Below are 23,804 nucleotides of genomic sequence, written 5' to 3'. Positions count from 1 at the left end.
AACCTGAAAATTTCAGTTAAATTATTTTTAGTTTAAATACATGTAACTATTAAATAGGAACCTGATAAACACTAAATTAATTCGGTCCTCAAGACTATAAGCAATGACTTGTGACTATTCACAATGAAAAGTTTGAGCTTTTAAAAATTTTATTTTTATTTTATATGTATACGTGTATTGCCTGCATGTAGGTAAGTGCACCCATGTCATGCAATGCCCACAGAGGTCAGAAGAGGCTGTCGGATCCCCTGGGACTGGAGTTATGGACAGTTGTTAGCTGCCATGTGGGTGCTGAGATTCAAACCCAGGTCTTCTGCAAGAACAACCAGTGTTCTTAACTGCTGAGCCATCTCTCCAGCCCTTTGAGTTTATTTTTTAAAGTTATATGATTTGAAATTTGATTGTTGCAAAAAATTCTCTTCCTGTGTTTTTTATTGTTGGACCAAATGCATCAGAACAACTTCTCATAGTTTTAAATTTTGTTTATTTAAATGGTTTATTAGATGTCAAGTAGTTAAATCAGTATCTAGTGAAAAATAAGCACTCAATTAAAGTTAGTAATTTATCATTGTCATTATTGGCAGTTATTTGATGTAATTCATCTGTCTCTCACATTAAATTCTTTAGTTGTGAGCCTGAGCCTTTAGTGGCTGTGTCAGCTCTCCAGCCTTCTCACATTAAATCCTCTTTTTTTAATTTTTTAAAAAAATATTTATTGTTTTTATTTTATATGTATGAGTACACTGCCTGCATATTGCACCGATGTTGTGCAGTGCCCATGTAGGTCAGAAGAGGATGCCGGATCTCCTGGAATTGGAGTTACAGATAGTTATCAGCTGCCGTGTGGGTGCTGGGAATCAAACCCAGGTCTTCTGCAAGAGCAGCCAATGCTCTTAACTGCTGAGCCAGCTCTCTAGCCCCTCACATTAAATTCTTAACATTAATGACACTCTTAATTAAAGGGGGTCCTCGTAGCAAATAATGAATTTTGTCCCATCTTAAAGAATGGCTCCGTAATGCCTTTTGTACCTAGAACTCACTGCTTCTGACTGCCTCATCTGTCCAGAACAAAGCCAGACATGCCTCTCAGCAAGCATGATATAGATTTATATTCAGCAGCATAGCTCATGAATTAGATTTTCTAGGCCTCAGTGACCTCATCTGGTAGAGATTTGACTAGGTTGGTGATTTTAAGCTTTTTAAATGTTACTTCTTAAGAAGAAACACCATTTTTCACTAAATGCTTTCTATAGAAACCCAATAAACAGAATAGATTAAAAATGGAGCTACAGCTTATTGAAATAGAATTGGAAATCAAAACAGTCCCATAATTCTTTCCCCTACTTCAGTGGTCCTTCAAAAATTTTGTAGTCAAAAAGGTATAATAGTACCATTTGAAAACCATTGACTTCTTCCATAAAATTCCTAAATTTCAGATAAGTGTTCATTTTGCTGGAAATTAGGAATGGCTTTGGGTCTGTAATTTTAATTACAGCTACTTCTTAAGACATGTTTCCTTTGTGTGATATAATTATTTAATTTAATATCAGATTACATTAGTACATTTTATTAGACTTCATTTTCTAATTAGTGTTCTAATTAGAAGTTCTAATTAGAACTTCAGTAGTGTCTTCTGTAGTATATAGTAAAGCACATATAAAGTATTTTAGTATCTATTGCATGAATAAAAATCTGTATGAGAAGTGTACCTTATGGAGCTTTCAGTGTGCCACACATTTCTGAAGTCATTAGTGAAGAGTGTTTTAGAAAAATCAGTCCTTTGTAATGTATCTCTTGTATTTATAAATGAGACCATTTTACTATGTTATGTGTGCGTCCTATGTTACACAAATATTACATGGTAACAAAAGAACCCTCAAAGAATGGTAAGTAAGTACTCTCATTTTCACAAATATATTAATTGGTGTTAATAGATTATCTTCAGCTCTTAGCAAATCCAGCAGTGTCTACTGACTGCGAAGCTTTGAATTATGCCTGTCTCTGGGTCAGTTTCCTTTTCTGCTTCTACATGTTGAAGTTTCTCTAAATTGCCCACCTTTTCATATTTACTTGGGAGATCATAACAATAGTTCTTTTGCTAACATCCAGCGTTACTAGTAACCTTTTGTACATTGATCTATGGCAACTAATGTCTTAAAGTGCCTGTGTATGTCAGTAGACTAGATGACACTTAGTGTTTGACTAGCTACTTTGATGTTAGTAGAAATGGTTATTTTTTTATATGTTCCATAGTGCAAATCAAGAAACTAATACAAATTTTTCGTGATATTATAGGTTTATGAAAGCTTTAAGTTATGCATCATTAGATAAAGAAGATTTATTAAGTCCTATTAATCAAAATACCCTGCAGCGATCCTCCTCAGTTAGGTCCATGGTGTCCAGTGCTACATACGGAGGCTCCGATGACTACATTGGACTTGCTCTTCCAGTAGACATTAATGACATCTTCCAGGTATCAGCCAACATTTTTTTTCCTTTGAGCTGGCTCTTTTTTAATGTTTTATACCTGCTTATTAGAAATTATAATTTGCAATAGATACTAGTTATTGGAAAGATAAGGTTTTGGGGGGATTGGTTTTGTCTAAAAAAGTTTTAACATGAAAATTCCCCTTTTTCAACTGTTTTATACTCTTGCTCAGCTATTCTATACTTTTTAGTTTAGTATCTCCAGGTCTCCAGAACATTATCCTTTCTCTTCCCATAATTAGCATCTTGTTTGATTTATCTGTATGGTCTGTGTAGAAATTGAGCAAATTTCTAATCTGTTTTAGACTTAGTATCTTGTTTTTAATCTTTCATCCCTTTTCCCACCTAGAGCAGCCACATGTGCTGTCTAGTCATATACGGTAGCCCTAGTCATTAAAATAATTCACACAGCTGTAGTCAGCCACAGGAGCACAGAAGAATGCATATATTCTTTAGCAGTCCAAATATTTTATTGGGTTTCTTTTTTCTTTTTCCTGTGTGTGTGTGTGTGTGTGTGTGTGTGGTGTGCATGTGTTTGGTGGGGAGGGAGGGTGCATGCATCTGCAGAAGCCAGAGAAGGATGTCAGATATCCTGCTCTGTCACTCTTTGCCTACTCCCTTGAGACAGGCTCTGTCACTGAACCTGCACCTGGGCTGTCAGCCAGCAAGCCCCAGCAGTCTTCTTGTCTCTGCCCCTCACAGCCTGCGGTGCCAAGTACATAGTCACATGGTCACACCCAGCTTTTGATATAAGTGTGGGAGATTCAGGCTTAGGTCCTCATGCTTGTCCAGCAAGCACTTTTACGCACTGAGCCTTCTCCCTGCCTCTAAATATTGTACATTAACACTGAATTATTTGAATATCTTTTTAACTCACTAAGAATATGATAAAACTTTTATTCTGTTAAATTTTGGTAATTTTAACGTTCTTTAGTAAACTTTGCTTTGTAGGTTCCTATGCTGCAATAATTTATTTTGGTTGTATTTCATTGATTTTTTTAATAGTCATAAGATGGATTTCTTTTTATAATAGAACTTACCATGATTCATATATATTTTAGGTAAAGGATATTCCTTATTTTCAGACAAAAAACGTACCTCCGCATGATGACCGAGGCACAAGAGTGTTTGCCCACGATGCAGGAGGTAATGTGTGCTCTGTTCTCATGAGACCCCTCTTTACCTTCTTATTGGGATGACACTACTGATTGGGGGAATTTAAACTCTATACTAAAGGAACTGAGCCAACTTAAAGTTAAGCTACATGTTTTTCTTTTTAAAAGACGTAAGAAAATGTTTAGGTGGGTTCCCAGCCTCAAGATGATAAAACCCAGATTAGTTATTTTTCTTTTTCTTTTTTCTTGGATTTGGTTGTTTTATATTTTTTCTTTCCTTTTCCTTTTTTTTTTGTTGAATTTTTATGAATTTCATGTAATATATTTTGATCATATTAAGACCCCAGTCTCCTATCTGCACCCCCTTACAGCTGCCATCACTGCTGCCAGATTTCATATACTCTGTCATATGTGTTAAGGTCTATTTTTTAAAAGTACAAGAAATTTTTTTAAACTAATTTTCATAGGTCAGACAGAGCTGTTTGTTTAGGATGAGGAAAGATGTGAAAACTTCATTATAAATTCTGTGTTTTTTTCTGTGCATGACCTGTTATATTTTAGTGAATATGTGCCACAGATTAATAGATTCATAATCTTTCTTTTTAACATGTATCTCTTAAGTACTAATTTTCTTTAGGCAAGTATCAGAGATAATTGAAATGATACATTTATATCTTTTTTTCCATTTTGTATTTAAAACATTTAATAGAAACATGTTATCTGTAGTTATTTTCATAATTTAAAGCAAATTATTTTCCTCCTAGTTAAAGACACTGGGTCATAAAAAGTTCTGACTTTCATCTTAGAAATTTCTTGGTTTTAGGTATCTTGAAAAAGATACAATATTGTTTTTATCAGATAATGTTTTACATTTTCTTAAACACACAGGTCTTCCATCTGGAACTGGAGGTCTTGTGAAAAACTCTTTTCACTTGCTGCGACAGCAGATGAGCCTCACGGAGATAATGAATTCCATCCATTCAGATGCTTCTCTGTTTTTAGAAAGTACAGAAGACACTGGGCTACAGGAGCATACCGATGAGAACTGCCTTTACTGTGTCTGTATTGAAATTCTGGGTTTCCAGCCCAGTAACCAACTAAGTGCAATATGTAGTCACTCAGGTGCGTGAGAACATCCTTTGACGTGAATCTGTTCTAGTCACAAGTCATCTCCCAACCCTGTTGGCCATGTCTTCTTCCTCCATCTCACTACCTCAGACTTAGTTCCATCATTTAGCATCTTCCTATTGGAATACTAGTACTTTAGCTTCTGTTTTTTATTCCTTCCACTTCATCTTTCAAACTATGGTTTAGGATTAATCTGATTGCACTTCTTTGCTGGCTCTCTGTGCCAAAACACAAGACTCTTTGTGATCTGTTTAGCGGTTTTTTAAAAACTTTTTTTTTTTTTTGGTCTTTTTTGAGACAGGGTCTCCCTGTAGCTCCAGCTGCTATCCTGGAACTCACTATGTAAACCAGGCTGGCCTTGAACTCACAAAGATTCGCCTTCATTCTCTTTTCTTACAGTTCATAGACTATTACTAACTGACTTGAAATGTTGAACAACTGTTGGGAGTGAAAATTGTGTTTTCCCTGCTTCTTTCTCCTTACCCCTTAAACCTCCGCACACATATGCAAGCTCCCACACAAACACAGGTAGTCTGCCTGGAGAGTCTGCCTCATCCCAACTGTCAGCAGTGTCATGTCTAGGAAGCACTCTGATCCTGAATCAGATGTTGATGCTCCTTCCTCTTTGTGCTCACTCTTCTTTGCACACTGTGACTGTTATTGCTCCATTATTTTCTTGCCTTCCATGCTGTAAGTTCCTTCAGAACATGATCTGTCATCTCTTCAGCTTTATGTTTCTGATAACTGTGTTCTCATTTGTACAGTAGGCGCTCATTATGTATTAGGGACTGAATAGTGGACCCAGCTTGAGTTTTTTTTTTTTAAATATGAATCAACAAGTGTCATATATTAACAGTTGCAAATTAGTGTTTGAAGTATTAGCAGTATATACCTTTTTTTTGTAAATATCACTTAACTAGCCTTAGAAATCTAATGGTGACCAGAGTTTTCTGGTTTACTCTTCCAAAGTTCTCCCTGGTATTTCAGAATTTCCCAATTTGTAGATTATACTAGCTGATAGGGGGCTGGGAAGAGAGCACAGTAAAGTGCTTGCATGAAATATACCAGAAATAGGAAAAGGTTGTGCTGAAAAACTGAACTTTCCTCTCAGTGGTTCCCAACAAGGCCTGGATTTGACAGATTCCTAGACTAGGCATTTCACATCATGAACCTTGTCCAGGGCCCTTTTAACTAGTATTTATTTATGATTAGTTTTTGTGAGTTTGTGAAGTGTTAGATGCTTTGAACAGTAGAAAAAAATATCATTTTAAGTCATTTGATTGCATTATTTATGATTTAGGGCCTGCAAGTTCTTTTTCATTTCCTTATTCAACAATATATATGAAGCAATTGTTATGGAACTATTTACTTTCTGATACCCATTTTAGAGGAGCAAGAGAAGGAGGAATAATTAAACCTTTAAACATTCATGTACCCAAGTATTTTTGTTGTTGCTATAGTTTTTCTTGTTGGCTTCTGCTTTTATTCCATTGTAATCTGATAGGACACAAGGAATTACCTTGTCCTTTTTCTTTTCTTTTTGTATTTGTTGAGATTTGATTTATGACCTATGATATGATCAGTTTTAGAGAAGGTTCCATGTGTCATTGAGAAAAATGCGTATTCCCTATCTGTTGGGTAGAATATTCTGTTCATATCTGTTAAATCAAGCTGATACATAATGTATTTTAGCTCTGAAGTTTCTTTGATTACTTTTACTTTGGAAGGCCAATCTAAATATGAGTAGGTTATTAAAGTCCCCCACCATTATTGTGTCAGAACCTATGTGGCCTTCATTACAACAAAGAAGTTTTTTTATAATAAAAATTCGTGTACCCAACATAATATTTATTATTCAACTCTCATTGGCTAATGATTGAACCAGATCCGCCCTACCCCCCCCCACCAAAAACACTGTTCCTGTAACTCTTTGATCACTCACATTTGATCACTCATACACACACACACAGACACACACACACACACACACACACACACAGCCCTCTGTCAAAAACTATTACAGCTCAGTTATGGTAGTGCATAAAAAAAGTGTTACATACTCTCCAGAAAGTTGGGTAGTAGAACTAAATGAATTCAACAGTCCTTCAGGATACACACAGAAAAGGAAAAAAATCATATTTGAGTTGGAAGAATCAGTATTACTGTAATGTCCATACTGCTTAATGGTGTGCAGACTTGAGTGCAATCTCTACTAAAGTAATGAAGGCATTTTTAATTGGAGAAAAATAGTCCTAAAATTTGTATGGAAGCACAAAAATCCTGAATAACCAAACCTATCTTAAGCAAAAAGCACAGGCTCAAACAATTATATACACCTGGATTCACAAAATGTCCTTCCAAAGCTGTAGTAATCAAAACACTATGATATTGGCATAAAACAGATATAAAGACCAATAGAACAGAATTGAAAACTTAGAAGTAAACATCTACAGCCAACTGATCTTCAACAGAAGTTAGCTAAGAACACTCACTGGAGAGAGGACAACATTTTTGATAAATGGAAAATTAGATATTCTCATGCAAACGAATGAGACTAGACCCTCATCTTGTACTCTGTACAAAAATCAACTCAAAATGATTTAAAGATCTAAATGTAAGATCTGAAACTGTGAAAGTTCTGAAAGAAAACATGGAAGAAGTACTTTAGATTATTTAAACATGAGCATTTTTTTGGAGAAGACCTTCCCCCTCAAAATCCCACAGTAAACAAAAACAGTAATATACCAGTTGGGTTACTCTAAGCTGTAATATAGTAAAGGAAATGAGACAAGGGATAACCTATGGAATTGGGAAAATAATTGCAAACTACATGTTAATGTACATAATATATAAGGAGCTCAATAGTAAAAAAAAATCTGATTGATTTAAAAAATTGTTCAGTAGACTTAAATACATTTTTTAAAACATAAAAATGGTCAGCTGTAAATCAGAACCCTAATGAGAAATCAATTCATGGTAGCTAGAATACGTGTCAAAATGCCAAGTGGTAACAAATGCAGGTAAAGATAGGATGTAAAAGGAATCTTTGCACATTGTGGATTGGAACATAAATGAGTACAACTAAGTATGGAGGTTCTCAGGAAATTAAAACTACCCATATGAACCAGCAATTCCATTACTAGGCGTATTGCCAAGAATTGAAACAACTTATGTATCTTGTTGATGAATGGGTAGAGAAGATGTGGTGCATGTACATAGTACTGAATATTCAGCATACAAAGAATAAAATACTGTCATCTACCACAACATGAGTGGAACTGGAGATCCATTATAGTAAATAAGTCGTACACAGAAAGACAGATACCATATGATCTTACTGGTATCATGGGTCCAAAAAACTTGATGATGTAGAAATTTAGAGCATTGGTTTCCAAAGGCTGGGATGGGAAGAGGTGAGGGGAATCAGTAAAGTTTGATCAGTGGATACTTATAATGGAGAAGAGAAATAAGTTCTGGTGTGCTGTTTCACAGTGGCATAACCAGTAATTTATATTTCAAAAATGCTTTAAAAAATGATTTCTTAATAAATGTTCTAGGATATAAACATTGCTCTGATAGGAACAATTCATAGTCTATAAATGTGTCACAATATTATGATACCCCATGAATATGTAAACACTTTAAGTCCCAGTTAAAGTATTTTTATATTTTTAAATATTTTATTATTTTTATTTTATGCATATTTGAGTATATTGCCTGCATGTATATAAGTGCATCTGTGTTGTGCAGTGCCCATGGAGGTCAGAAGAGGGTGTCTGATCCCCCGGAACTGGAGTTATTGATGGTTGTCACTTGCCATGTGGGTGCTGGGAACCAAACCCAGGTCCTCTGCAAGAGCAGCCCATATTCTTAACCACTGAGTCATCTCTCTAGCCCCAAAAGTATTTTTTCACTTTACAATGTTAAAGCCCCAAGAACTGTTAGACTACTAGTAACACATTTTGTTCTGGGTTTTGAGCCATGTAGATATTTATGCGTACAAGTAAAAATGTTAACCTTTGAAAATTTAGTATTATGGGGGGCTAGAGATATGACTCAAAGGTTAAGTGCACTTGTTGCTCTTGCAGAGGACCTAGGTTCAGTTCCCAACATCCACAAGTTGGCTCACAACCATCTGTAACTCCACCTCAAGGGTTCCAACACCCTCTTCTGGCTTCTGTAGGCTTTGCATGCATGTATGCACTTAGACCCATAAAAAATTTATTAGCTTTTTTATATTTATTATTTTTATTTTATTTTGGGAGCATCTATCCAACCCCCAAAAACATATTTTTTTTTAAAAGCTTAGTATTATGTTTTTCTGTTGGGTCTGTTTGAGCATTCATTTTTGCTAATATAGTTAACCAACCTGTAGTGGACAACCTTGAGTATTTGGGGCTAAATGCTGTGAGAAAGAATTAGAGAAAAAAAAGCCAACCAAATATGAAAAGTAATGGGAGGAGGATCAGTTTGAATGTCTTGATTATTAGATTCATCAACTTTGAGGAGTAACTGCAGACTACACCTGGAAGGAGGAGCCAAAGAGACTACTCTGGTTTTCAAATTATTTTGATTGCAGAAATAAAGGTTTTAATTAAAATATGTTCCGAAGACCAGTGTTATGTAAATGCGGGTGTTGAGAAAGGGTAAGGTTGAGCCCCATCCACCCGCTTTCCTCCTGAAGTCTTAACCTTTGAGGAAACCACATAATATACAGGCCGTTGAGCAAACAAAAGAGCACAGGTGTCCACAGAGCAGAGGTCTGGGCTTCAACATCTAGGAGACTTTGGTTCAAAGCCAAGCTAGTCTAGCTAGTTGGTTATTCCATCTTAGGCAGTCTGCTTATTATCAGTATGCTTTAGTTTTGATTCTAGTTTGAGCCCATGAATAAGAATAATACTGTATAGTATTATTGAACCAGACTAGAAATTAGTAAGTATTCAGTAAATGATAACTGATAGGAAAAATGTTTATGGGGACTGGAGAGATGACTCAGCGGTTAAGAACACTGGCTGCTCTTGCAAAGGACCTGGGTTTGAATCCCAGCACCTACATGGCAGCTGTAACTCCAGTTTCAGAGGAATCCAATGCCCTCTTCTGACTCCACGGGCACTGCATGGCATGGGTACATTTGTGCACATGCAGGCAATACACTTACATAAAATAAAAAATGAATAAAATGTTTTAAAAATTGTTTATGATACAATAGTCTCATAAGTTCCGATTGCTTGGTGATAGTGGTATAACTATATTCCTGAAGAATATCTCTTTGTAGTCTTCTTCTGCATCGTCAGCTGCCTAACACAATTGGTTATTGTAGCATTTCTTATACACCTCTGTCAGCACTTCCCATAAACTATCTTATGACTTACTGTCTTGTGGCTTCCCACTAGGAAAAATTAGCTAATGATTTATTTTTCTGAGCTAAGCCATATAGGTGTTTAATTCTATTCTGTCTTTTCTTGCAACTTTTTGTTCTTTTCCATATAAACTAGGATTTAACTATAGCTGGTTTTCTGTTAAATTCCATGGAGTAAAGGAGGTAACCAGTCTACTTTGTTTTGTGTATAAACTGGGTTGTGCATTTTTTTTCATTTTTAATCAAAAGATAAAGCAAAGCTCTACTGTATTAGTAATTGAAAAGAAAAAACAGTAAGAGAACAGCAATGGTTAGCAAGCTAACATATCAACCTTTTAGATCAACCTAATTAGTTTATAGACAAAACCCTTTATCCAAATTTAATCTTAACTCTTAAAATATTTTTATTTTATGTTTATTAGTATTTTGCCTGAGTGTATGTGTGTGAACCACATGTATGCCTGGTGCTTGCGGAGGCCAGAAGAGGGCATTGGATCCCCAGGAACTGGAGTTACAGATGATTTGTGAGCCACCATGTGGGTGCTGGAAACTAAACCTAGGTCCTCTACAATAGCACCCAATGCCCTTTACTACTGAGCCATCTCTCCAACTCCGAAATTTAATCTTTAAATGAAATGTTTTAGTAAATGTGTCTGCTTAATTGCTTGGAATACTTGTTAATAGAGGATAGAAAATCAGGGTTCGTAAAGGTAAATATCCCCAATCTAATATGCTTCAGTCTTGCCCATACACGTACCTTCCATCTATAAGAAAAGTAGACCAGGGCGCCCAGAGAGATGGCTCAGCAATTAAGAACACTGGCTGTTCTTGCAGAAGACCCAGGTTCAAATCCCAGCACCCACATGGCAGCTAACAACTGTCTGTAACTCCGGTTCTAGAAGATTCGACAGCCTCTTCTGTCCTCTGAGGGCATTGCACATGGGTGCACTTACCTACATGCAGGCAATACATGTATACACATAAAATAAAAATAATAAAAAAATTTTTTAAAAAAAGAAAGAAAAGTAGACCAGCTAGCTGTTCCTTTCCCCAACTCCAAAAATTTTTGGTTCTCTTTATCTTGCTGGTTTAAAATTGTGCCCACCAACGTCTTGTCTGAACTTCCATTAACACCTGTCACGATCCTGTGTAGGGTGTTATTCCTGTGATCCAGCATATTTCACAAATGACACCCTACAAAATGAAAGTGTGATGCTCCTTTAGAGCTTTAGAAGGTAATGAGTTGGTTTTGGACCTTGGTTACCTAGCATGATGGATTTATAATGAAAAGTATTGAAAGATTTAAAAATAGGATACAGTTCCAACAAGCTAAGAGAGTTGGGAGTTGTCACTGGTTGAAGATGAGGCTGAGCTAAACTAGTTTCTCACTTTTCAGAAACTTGTCAGCTGAGGAAAGTGTTACTTTCTTATGGTTATTTATATAGAAATTCTTTGCCTACTCCCTGAGGTGAAAATAATACATTTATTTCTGATCTGATGATGGCTACTGAGGAAAGCTACATGGAATGCCCTCAAAACCATCTTACCAACCCATGCCCAGGAATTTTTTTTATTTTTTGTATTTCAAACTTTATTGAGAATTCTAGTTAGGTGTGCTGATTCACGTATTTAATCCCAGCACTCAGAAGGCAGAGGCAGGCAGATCTCTGTGAGACTGAGGCCAGCCTGGTCTACATAGTGAGTTCCAGACCAGCTGGGACTACAGGAAAAGCCTGTCTCAAAACAAACAAAAAAGTAAAAAGACCTCTAATGAGCACTGTGTATTTTACTCATAATATTTCAGTGATTAAAGTATACATAGCTAACTCAAATAAATTTAGTCAGTTTATGTTATATAAAGGGGTTGTGCGTTAAAGTTACTTTACTAGTTGTATTATTAAGTAGTGAAAAATCACAGTGGAGGCCACTCACGAATCAGCCATACAGCAGCACTGGCTAGCTCTGAATTTTGTGCGGCCAGTGTGACCAGAAAAATATTTGTGTAGACATGGTCCTGTAGTACTTTGGAGTGGTGATTTGCTTCACTGGTGAATGTTATAATTTAATCAGATGGAAACTATTTTTAGCCTTGACAAATATTCACAGTAAAATATTGGGATGGTGTGTTTGAAATCCCAGAAACTGAGCGGCTTATAGGCACAAAACAGTAACACTTCACATAATAATTACATTTTATTAATGATCTAGCACAGTTCCTTTTACCTCTGTTTCATTCTCTTAAGTCTTTTGCTATTCTACATAAATGACTCATTGTAAACTCTGTGTGTGTGGAGAGGGGGAAATGTATATGTGCCTGGGTGAAATTCTTCAACTCAAGGGAGTTGTTGGATACTTTTTAATCACAACTATCATACTACTGTTTTATCTGCATAATAAAAAGGGCATTTGCAAATAATAAGATACCTAATGCTAAAATTGTCAGCATTTTCAATTTAGATCTAAGGACTAAATCAGCATGAAAAAAAAATCACAGTATGTAGAGATAAAAAGATACGGTTACAGGCTTCTCTGTGGTGGGTGCAACAATGAACCTACTTTGAAATTTTACTTTCACTTTGTTTTTAGAAATTCATTTATTTTTTCACCTTTTTTTATTGAGCTTTTAAAACTTCATACAATATTTCCCACTCAAATCCAGACCCTCTCTCCTATCCATGCCTCCCCCTGTACCTCCCACCAAACCCTATGCACTCTGCCATACATGCTGAGTCCTATTCATTCAGACGTTTGTACCCAAATGTCCTTCGGTGTAAATGTGCCCACTGGAGTCTAGTCAGCCCATCCAGTGGTCATATATAAGTCATATTCTCCCTCACCCATCAATAATCAGTTTCAAATAGTTCTCAATCTAGTGCTAGCCCAAAATCTATTTCTCACCTCCCCTCTGTGCCCTTGTTTAATTGAGCTGACATGGGTCCTGCATTCAATGCCACTGCTGCCGCAGGGACACATGAGCAAGCCTCCACTGGCCTGGAAGCCTCCACCTCCCTGTATTTATGAACCAGCCCTGGGTCTTACAATCTTTCCACCTCCTCTTCTGCAATGGTCTCTGAGCTGTGGGTGGGTGAGGTTCCATATAGGAGTCCCATCCTATACACTCTTCAGTTTCTTATTCTCCAAAACTTGGCCAGTTGTGGCCTTCTGTGTACATTGTACTCTCGTGTACAAGGAAGCCTCACTGGTGAGAGGTGAGGAGTGCATTAGCCCTCTCTGTATCCCTTATTCTGCTGTATTCCATGGGCCTTAGTTGTAGAGATTTGACTGCAGATGTGTCACCCAGTACTGGGCATCTCCCAGGCATATTTCTCTGCCTAACCAGTTGTGCAACTCTGCAGTAGCCTCCATCTGTTGCATAAAGAAGTTGCTGTACGGCATGCTGTATGGCATGCTTGTCACTCTAAGGGAGGTCTCTTCTATCTGGCACTGTGTTCCCTACCAAGAAGCTCCCTGGTATGCATATGCATTAATGTTCAGACACTCTATGTCCATTTCTCATAGAGTTTCTAGGGCATCACTTTTCCCTCTAGGTTTCCAAGCCCCCCGAGATTCACCCTTTTTTCCTCCCACCAGGCTTCCCTCCTTCCTCCCTCCCTAGTCACAGTGCCCCCATTATCCCCACTCTCCCCCTAATACCTCCTGACCCCTGCCATCTTTCCTCTTCTGACTTCCCTCCCTCCCCACACCATGGTCCCTTGCATGGCCCTCCCTCCTCTCCTCCCTGCTGATTACTCCCACTTTTCCACTTCCCTCAGGTAACATTTATTCCCTACTGCTATCCCCCTTTCAGGTTGTTCTTTGTCCTTTACCTCCATGTATCCTTTCCCTTTCCCTGGCTCTGGGTGTTACATCAGAATTTATATATTCACATATAAGGGATCGGTGCTATAATCCATAAATGAGGAAGACCACTTGGTTTTCTTTTGTTTGTGTTACTTAGTGTAACACTCTCTAGCTCCATCCATTTACCTGCAAATTTCATAATTTCATCTTTTCTTACTGCTGAGTAGAACTCCATTGAGTAAATGTACCACATTTTCATTAACCATTCGCCGGTTTAGAGACATTTAGGTTGTTTCTGTCTCTTAGCTATTGTGAAGAGAGCAGCAACACACATGGATGTATAGGTATCTCTACAGTACGATGAGTCCTTTGGGTATATGCCAAGGAGTGGTATGACTGGATCCTATGGTAGGTTCATTTTTAGTTTTTTGAGGGTTCTCCACACTGCTTTCCATAGTGGTTGCACGAGTTTGCATTCCCACCAGCAGTGAGTGAGTGTTCTTCTCTCTCCACATCCTCTCCAGCATTTGCAGTCTTCGGTTCTCTTGATCTTTGCCAATCTGACTGGGGAAGATGAACTCTTAAGGGGGGTTTTATCTGCATTTTACTAATTACTAAGGATGTTGAGTGCTTTTTAAGGTGCTTCTTAGCCATTTTTATTTCTTCGTTTGAGAACTCTCTGTTTAGGTATATCACCTATCTTTTTATTGGGTCATTTGTTTTCTTATTTCTTTTTTTAGTTCTTTGTATGTTCTGGATATTAATCTTCTGTCGGATGTGTAGCTAGTGAAGATTTTCTCCCACTGAGTGGGTTTTCTCTTTCCTTCCTTAGTTGTTTCTTTGGTGTTTTAATGAGGTCCCACATACTGATCACTGACCTTAGTGCCTGAGCAGCTGGTGTCTGATTTAGAAAATTCTTTCTTACACTTATATCTTGGAGGATGCTACCTATGTTTTCTTCTAGCAGTTTCTGAGTTTCCTGTTTTATATTGAGATCTTTGATACATTTGGAGTTGACTTCTGTGCAGGGTGAAAGATTTTTAAACCAAAAAAGCATTTGAATTTAGATGTTTGGTTGACTTTAATGTTGCACCTAGGGGGCCTTAGCAATGATGAGAGAATAGGAGTTGAAATTGTAAAGAAAAAACTGAAGTTTAGCACAGCTGTGCAAGTATGGTTCTCATATTTGTACTGATTAAATGGGGAGAGACAAGTCATAGGATAATAAATGCAGAATAATCCCTTGTGAGTACAGCCTAAGAACAACAAAGAGAAATACCAAAATAAAATTGATCTGAAATAATATAATTTTAATTGCATTTACTATGGAGAGAGGTGTTTAAAGAAAGGTAGGAAGGAGAGAAGGTTCCTTCACTTTAAATTCTGTATACATGTATTTGAATTTTAATAATCACATATCCCTACATTGTTTGGTTATTTAGGAAAATGAAGTCTCTAGAGCATAAGCACTCATTATCTCAGCCATCTAGATTTACTTTGAAAATCTTCATCATGAAGAAAAGTTGTTGAAAACAGTAAAGAAATCGCAGGGAATCATGTCTTAGAGTGTGTGCTGCCAGCACAGAAGTGGAGCTTTAATTGGCATGTTTTCTCCTTCAGACCTTCAAGATATTCCGTATTCTGATTGGTGTGAGCAGACGATCCACAATCCCTTGGAAGTTGTTCCCTCTAAGTTTTCAGGGATTTCTGGATGCAGTGACGGTGTATCTCAAGAAGGCTCAGCTAGCAGCACCAAAAGCACAGAACTGTTGCTAGGTGAGTCTTCAGATTCAGTTTCCACATTCATAATAAAACTATTTAGTTGGTTTTGTGTGTTTTCATATGTATGATAAATTAGCATAGTCTCAAAACTATGGCAAAGCGCTTTTAGTGAAATTTGGCACTCTTAAATATTGCACCTGTATCAGCCATCCACATCTAACCTCTCAATTGTCTGCTTTTGTTAAAACAGTTTCTCTCCTAAGTCATTGCCAGATCTTGTGCAGTTGATCCCATTTACTTGTTTAGGTAAAGCAAATTGGTGAATTATAGTCACTTTACGTTGTAAAAAAATATAGTAACTTTACGCTGAAATCTTCATTTCAGGGGTTAAAAGCATTCCAGATGATACTCCAATGTGCCGTATCCTCCTTCGCAAAGAAGTCCTAAGATTAGTAGTCAATTTGAGTAGTTCAGTTTCAACGAAATGCCATGAAACAGGGCTTTTAACGTAAGTAAATAGCACAATGGTTATTTGCCTGTTGTGCTTTTTAAGGTGCAGAAAGATACTTGAAATACCTTGACAGTAGTGGTGGTGTAGCACATGTAGTGTGTGTCTGTGCGAGGCTGTCTTCCCAGGCATGCTTCTGTGTGTGCTTCAGCGTGTGCAGCACATAGCAGCAGAATGAAGGCAAGAGTGAGTGTGAGACCCAGCTAGGCTGTCAAAGACATCTGCAGAATATATCTAAGCACAGGGCCTCTCGCCTCACTTCATTAAGTTTGGAAAAAATGTAGGAGATTTTATTAAATTACTTGTTATTTATATTGACATATAAAGGATTTATTTTTAAATGAATTAATATTTTAAAAATTACTAAATATCAGTTTCTGATGTAATAACTGGTGGCTATCACACACATAAAAAAAATAACCTTTTCAGGATTCTCACAAGCTTTTAAGAAAGTACAGAAGACCTAAGACCAAAAAGTTTGAGAAAACCAGATGAAAACTTGATTTAATCATTTTCCCCTTCTCCTTTATCTCTCTTAATAAAAATTATAGGATTCTCTTTGTTTTTCTAAGTCACAGCAACAAGATAAAAGAAAATTCTGATCAAATCAGCATCTTTATTTGCAAGATTTGATACAGCAGTTCTCAAAAGAAGTACAGCTCAGGGTCTCCTGTGGGGCTTTTTAAGAATAGTGCAGATGCCAGATGTCTGGGCCAGGAGCTGTAAGAATGGGGCCTCACCATCCCACCAGTGGCTAATTCTGAGGTGCTGTCCTAGCTAATAGCAATGTTTGAAATGTTGGAAGATACGGGCATGTGTCCCAAAGATACTAATAACTTAAAGGTGAACTTCTGTTTTAAAACTTGATTTAGTGTGATAAATAAAATTCTCAATTTCCCATGTTAGTGAAAAAGTAATTCTAACTTTACAAGAAACATTCAGATTTTACTAATTAATTTTTTTTAAAAAGCAGAAACTTAGAATATCTAAAATGTAAGATAGAAAGAGTTACTACCTAAGTAACTGGGCATATGCTTTTAGTCCCAGCACTCGGGAAGCAGAGTAGATATCTACCAAATATTCTACCAAAGCCCCAAAGAATATACTTTCTATTCAGTACCCCATGGAACCTTCTCCAGAATCGACCATATAATAGGGCACAAAATAAACCTCAAGAAATACAAAAAGATTGAAATAATTCCATGAATTCTACTAGATCACAATCCAATAAAGCTTAAAATCAACAAAAAAAGAAATAGTTAATAGTATGCTGGATGTGGTAGCACATGCCTGGAATTCTGGCACTGGGAGGTCATGTAGGAGGAGGGATCAGGAGCACTTGGGAGGCAGAGACAGGATCAGAAGTTCAAGAGCAGCCTGAGTACATGAAACCCTGTGGCAAAAAGCAGGTGGTGGGGTGTAGTAGGTGTAATATCTTATAATTATTAAGCCATTGCTCCTAATACTCCATCTAATCAATAGCCAAAGGAAAAAATATTCAACAATAAATGACATTTTGAAGGAAAAATGGTTGAACTGTGATTATAATTTTTATCACACCATAGTCGTTCCTTTCATTTCAGAATTAAAGAGAAGTATCCCCAAACATTTGATGACATATGCCTTTACTCGGAAGTTTCCCATTTGCTGTCACACTGCACATTCAGACTTCCATGTCGGCGGTTCATACAAGAATTATTTCAAGATGTACAGTTTCTACAGGTAAGTAGGACTATATTTCTGAAGTTTGCCTTCCCAGGATTATTCTGTATTTAAAGTTAAAGATTATATCTGCATTATAATCCCCTTTTTTTGTAAAAGCCATTAACAGTTTCCTGCATTTTCCTAGATGCACGAGGAAGCAGAGGCTGTGCTGGCAGTGCCAGCGAAACAACCTGTAGTTGATGCATCTGCTGAATCCTGACCTCATATTTATCATGTGTATAGATGGATACTATATATATTCATATCCATGGATTTCCTAAAAGCCTCACAAAATACTGACTGGCTGGACAGCAAAGACAGGACGTCTTCGGGGCACTGTTCCAGCAATTACTGGTACACAGACGGTTGGAACTGCTGACTTCCCTAACCACATTGACTTCCTTCTCTCCCCTGTTGGGCCCTTTGCTGGGTCCGTGATTCATCACCACCATTCTAAGAGTTTCACTTACCATCATCTGCAAGAGCCAAGCACTGAGTACTACGTAGGCTTTCTAGTTCATTCTTTTAAAAGCATAATGGCAGTGGAACAAAGCCAGGACGTGCAGAAGCACCCTTCACATGGTTCTTTCTAAATGCTCTTTTAAAATTAAGGGCAAATAAAAAGATGCTTTGTTTGTTAACTGATTTGTGGAAACCCAGAGTCAGTGTCTCTGAGGTTGTATCCTGTTAGACCTTAGGGTGTGCTATAACTGCTGGTATTAGAGGGGATCCTTGGCCCTTCCACATTTCCTTAATGTTTGTAACACTACTTCAGAGGTTACAACCTCAAAGCGAAAAAGAGCCTCAAAATCGGGACTTATAAGTTATTTCTATGTTACTAGACTACAGAAAGATTCTTGTTTTCCATCTCTTTTTTTGCAGTGTGTTAATAGGCTATTTGTACCAATTAAGGTTTTTCACTACAGTTCTTGATTAAAATAAAATAATTATTGAAGTATTTCCCCTTTACAGAATGTGTATATCCGGTGGACTTCCACTCTCAACTTCTCACATCACCATTTTAAACAGGGATTGAACAAGCATTATTTATTACTTGAGACCCAAAGCAAAGGAAAGCATTAAACAATACTTGAGATCTCCTGAGGAAAAGACAAGTTTGTCTGCAATTCACACATTCCATGGAAGAAAGAAGAGCCATGTTTCCTTTTAAAAATTATCAAGACTCATTTTAAGATTAAAAATTGTGGTGAAAAGCCTTAAGTAGTGAATTTTAAAGCAGCAGTAATTTAATTTTATCAGTGTTCTAGTTTTGCACAAACTAAATGCAGCAGTAGGTGAGTTCAAGAGTACAGTAATGCCTTTATCGTATTTGTGAAGTTAAGTTGATGAAGGCAAGGTTTTGTCTGTCTGATTTGTATGTATATAAAGATATTTGAAAATCTCTACAGGAATTAAACATATATGCAAATTTGTATATAAAAATAGCATGGCCATCATCATTAGATTGCTTGTAAGTGAAGGGTTATCCTTCTTGAAATCATATATGTAGAAAAAAATCCAGCACAACTGATGAGAACCCTTTTTAAATTATTTGTATAGACCATTTTTACATTCGCACATCAGCTTTGACACGGTCATCGAACATTGGTTCATATTTTCCTATGCTGCACATCCTCTTTGTCATAGGCTTGTTCAGGAGATCGCTGTGAAGAACCCTGTCAACTACATAGTTCACAGGAGAGTGCTGTTTTAACTTAGGCACTGAAAGTTCCCATTGGGATGAAGCATTTCATCTCTTCTAACACCTCTTTGACTGCACTTCGGTGAATTGTTCTTACGTGCACTGTGTAGCAACTTACATTATAACAAAGCAGATAAGGGCTCTAAGCTGCTGCTTGGGTTACAAAGTGGTTCTGTAGATTGTCTCTCCTAAGATTCAATGAAGGTAAAACTTTTTTTTTACACTTTATCACTGAACCCAAGTGTTTATTTAAATGTCAACAGTACTTCTAAGAACGTTGCCTGTCACCTTGGTTTTTGGTCTTGGATAATAAACTGCCTTTCCAGAGAACCAAATGTCAGAGATACTAGACCAAATAGTGGTTAAAATTCCAAAGGAAGTAATGTAGTCTTATTCATAATGGAATTAACATTTTAGACATTCATCTTAAACACTACCTCAGTTAACAGTATAAAATCTGTGGTTTCATCCCTCAAAAATTAACAGTAATTCTTTTTTGTTTGTTTTCCATTGCACAAAACTATCTCCATCTTTGTATCCCACCTAAGTCAGCCATCCTGAAATTAAGGCTGAGCCTATTGTCCTGAACAGGTGGGGGTTTTTTTGTTTTTGTTTTGTTTTGTTTTTTTGTTTGTTTGTTTTGTTTGTTTGTTTTGTGTGTGTGTTTTCTTTTGGTTTTATTGTGACATCTGACTGTTACTTTGAAAGACAAGTGGATCATCATATCTACCTATAGCACTTACTTTGGGAAGATGCTCAGAGCTTTGTGATTTTCAGTATACTGAGAAAAAAAAATGTCTATGCTTAAATTTGTAGTGGTTTGTCCATGGTTTCACTGACAGGTCTACTACGTTTCCTTTAAGTACTTATTTGTATAAAAGGAGTCTTTTATGATGAAAACTACATGCAGTGCCAAGTGATTAACTTAGGTGTTTAAAAATATTAAATTATAACAGAAAAGGTTAAATGTGGCATCAGTGGTAATAGAAATAATTGAGAAAATGATTATAAATAATAGATATTACCAAAATAATGTCAATACTGTAGTTTTTCAAGATTTTAGAATTAACCTTAGTCGTATAAATTTGTATTATTGGTAATTATTTAATAATTTGGAGGAATTTGAACAGTTAAGCTGGTTGTAAAACTGTGAATTTCTTAATTGTAAAGTAAACTATCATTTCTAATTGAATTTTTCAAGAACAGATTTCAACTTCACATACTAAGTAAATACTGACAAGAAAACTAAAAATATAGTATTTATAATTAAATATGCTCTAAAATTTCTTACACTTTTATTTTCTGTTTGTGCTTAGGTATATTTGAGGGGAGAAAATGTTCTCCCTAAGTTTTTCTAACAAAGTGTAGTCGCATAGGGACATCCTGTAAGACAGTGACATTAAAATAGGCTTTGTGGAAGAGCGTGTATCATTACCAGTATAATGGGCTCAGATGCCCTGGGAGTGGTGTCTGCGGTGGTGCTCAGCTCTTTGTCTGGAGCTGATGACTAAAGCTGAGTTCTTCAAGGTATGCTGCCATAGCCAAGTGTTTGGAAGTGATGTCAGTGTTCATTTAGATGTCTACTGCTATTGACATAGTTTTATTTCATTCCACTCAGAGGATGCCTTTTATCCCCGTGTTAAAGCACAGATCATTAAGCAATAAAATACAAAATTGTCTGTCATTCAAATTATAACTGCAATTATTTTTACGTGGTAAGAGTGAGGTGCTAATTGTGTGTGAGAGGAACTTGTAGCCACTTTAGAAATGTTCTTTGGAAGTAAGTTTTCCCCCTTTAGACGTAGGCTTCCATATTGTCTCAGATTCACAATCCATGAAAGCGTGGAAACATGGACAGATAGACTTGTTTGAGAAGAGCTGCTTGGAGCACATATCTCAGGCTTCCCTAAATGTAAGTTGGGAAGGTCTCCATTGGAATTGCAGAGGACGTTGTTCCCACTGGACTTTCCAGAGTGCCCCTGCACCAACAGTTTCCTTCAGAAGCAGTCCAGGGAGACTGATAACAGTGCTTATCAAGAACCTGTTCCAGGAATTTTTTACTTTTAGTTCCAGGACCCCAGGATAGTGTTCATTTAGAGTAGGTTTATATGACTTACAGAATGTGGAATTCTTCCCCCTTTGGAATATTTTTGTAATTAGGTGGATAACTGCCACAGCATGCGTAAATTGCACATTTTGACTCTTTATAAGATACTTAATATGAAAAATTAATTTATGCCAAAAAAAGAAGCATATCCTACAATTTTTCCACATAACCAGGTTATTCTAGCACAAAATGCAAAGTCTTGGGGCAGAGCAGGGTTAGTGAAAAATTTTTACAGATGATTGTTGAAAACTGTTCCAATACTGGCCTGTCAGAAACCCTAAAGATAACATTGTAAAAAATAAAAATTTAAAAAAAAGATGTAAATTAGCTTTGAAAAGTGGTAAGGGATGTGAAAAAAAATCTCAGACTTAATGCTCTCTAACCACGATTTTCTTATTTAGTAATACGCTGCTACATTTTTGGAGGTTCTGGTGTTTGTAGGTCACTGAATAGACATTGAAATCTGATTTATATTGTATAACTGTAACATAGAAAGAAAAAGTATTTATATATTTTCCTTAAGAATATTTCATTGAGTTGTGTCTAATTTAATAAGATTTGTCTCCAAATGGTTTTGCTTACCTTGATTTTTTTTTTTTCTGTTGTGGTTTCCTTGTTTTTGTATAATGTGTACAGTTTATGTCAAGGGCATTAAAAGCCTCCTGAAGCATAATCTTATCAAAGGGATACATTGTTAATAAAATGTACTGAAAATTCTTAAACTTGTGATAGTATTGCTTTATTTGAAAACTTAGCCCAGGGTCATTTGACCTTGATTTGAATCATGCTAACACTGATGCTGACAAATGTGATTTCCAATAGAAGTGACTTTTTGGTTTTTTTTGGTTTTGTCTTTTTGAGACAGGGTCTCCCTGTAGCCCCAGCTGGCCTGGAACTTACTATGTAGACCAGGCTGGCCTCAGTGTCAAAGATCTGCCTCCTGAGTGGTAGGATTAAAGGCACATACCACCATGCCTGACAAAAGTGACCTTTATGTACCATGCTGAATTGCTCTTCCAAATTTTTTAAATAGCTAGACTTAAACATGCTTCATGATTTAATCAGACATTTTTATTTTTTTAAAAAGCTGGTCATTGTGAAGGACTTGGAAAATGGAAATATCTTTAGATAGAACAGCTCTGAAATTTCTAAGGAAATTATACATACAATTGTGTAAGCAACAAGGACGTGAAGATGGTAACTTTCTGTGGAAGGTATAAGTTTCTTTTGTACAAACTGGCCTGGTCAGACAGGCCAACCTGTAGCCACTGAGTGGCAGAAGAACATACCACAGGAAAACAAATTATGGAGAATAAAATTCAGTGTGAAAGCTGGTTTCTGTTTAATTGCTAAAATATATTCCCCACCTTAAACTTGTTTCAGGTAGTTTGGCCTTTAAGAGGGCTTCTGTGTGTATTCTTATCACCTTACACTCTATGTCATCAGAAACATTGACAAAGATTACTTTGTTTTTAAAAACTTTAAAAGTACTTAAAGTAGGCCCTAGACAGATGGCTCAGCAGTTAAGAGCACTGACTGTTCTTACAGAGAACCTGGACTTAGTTCCCAGCACCCACATGGTAGCTAACATCTGTCCTTAACTCCTTTTCCAAGGAATCTGACACCTTCTGGCCTCTGTTGACATTGCACAACAGGTACACTGAGCAAAATACTCTTCACATAAAGTATAGTCAGGCGTTTTGGCACACATCTTTAATCCCAGCACTTGGGAGGCAGAGGCAGGTAGATCTCTGTGAGTTAAAGGCCAGCCTGGTCTACATAGAGTTTTCCAGGTCAGCTGGGGCTACAGGGAGACCCTGTCTCAAAAAGACCAAAAAATAAATAAAATTAAAAAGTCTCAGTATTGGCTTTTTTACAGAAGTTAAAAATATTTCAGTTTTTTTTTAATGCTTAGAGAACTAAGCCAACTGCCATGCTTAGTCCTTCTAATTGAAGATAGCTTGTGTTGTAGATAACCATTTTCACTAAGTCTGAAGACTTCCATCATATATTCGAGTATTTTAAAAATTTCTACTTCATGCAATGTTTAAACATGTCTTCTAGGTTCTTTGAGATTGAAGCCAGATTATCTTTCAACAGAGCTCACAGATGTGATGTTAAGTGTAATTCAACTTGACTTTTCTTATGTGGATAATGAGCTTGACCATAAG

The 23,804-nt window shown here is 36.7% G+C and overlaps 1 protein-coding gene across 4 annotated transcripts in view; it reads left to right on the top strand.

Annotated features, from left to right (window-relative positions):
- Rictor (RPTOR independent companion of MTOR complex 2) overlaps positions 1–21,985 on the top strand; it is a 151,650-nt gene extending 129,665 nt beyond the window's left edge. For 2 of the 4 annotated variants that reach the window (XM_029567780.1, XM_008842089.3), the window contains exons 33-39: positions 2,296–2,473; positions 3,549–3,633; positions 4,491–4,724; positions 15,511–15,666; positions 15,997–16,120; positions 17,704–17,842; positions 17,970–21,985. In XM_029567780.1, coding sequence (XP_029423640.1) covers positions 2,296–2,473; positions 3,549–3,633; positions 4,491–4,724; positions 15,511–15,666; positions 15,997–16,120; positions 17,704–17,842; positions 17,970–18,044 — 991 coding nt within the window. In that variant the 3' untranslated portion in view covers positions 18,045–21,985. The remainder of the gene's footprint in view (positions 1–2,295; positions 2,474–3,548; positions 3,634–4,490; positions 4,725–15,510; positions 15,667–15,996; positions 16,121–17,703; positions 17,843–17,969) is intronic. The other 2 variants (XM_029567781.1, XM_008842090.3) reach the window with 2 other exon arrangements.
- Positions 21,986–23,804: the final 1,819 nt, after the last annotated feature.

Source organism: Nannospalax galili, unplaced genomic scaffold (assembly GCF_000622305.1).
Source record: "Nannospalax galili isolate Female #2095 unplaced genomic scaffold, S.galili_v1.0 scaffold139, whole genome shotgun sequence".
Classification (NCBI taxonomy): Eukaryota; Metazoa; Chordata; class Mammalia; order Rodentia; family Spalacidae; genus Nannospalax; species Nannospalax galili.
Note: the sequence above shows the minus strand (reverse complement) of the source record. Positions and strands in the feature narration are given on the sequence as shown.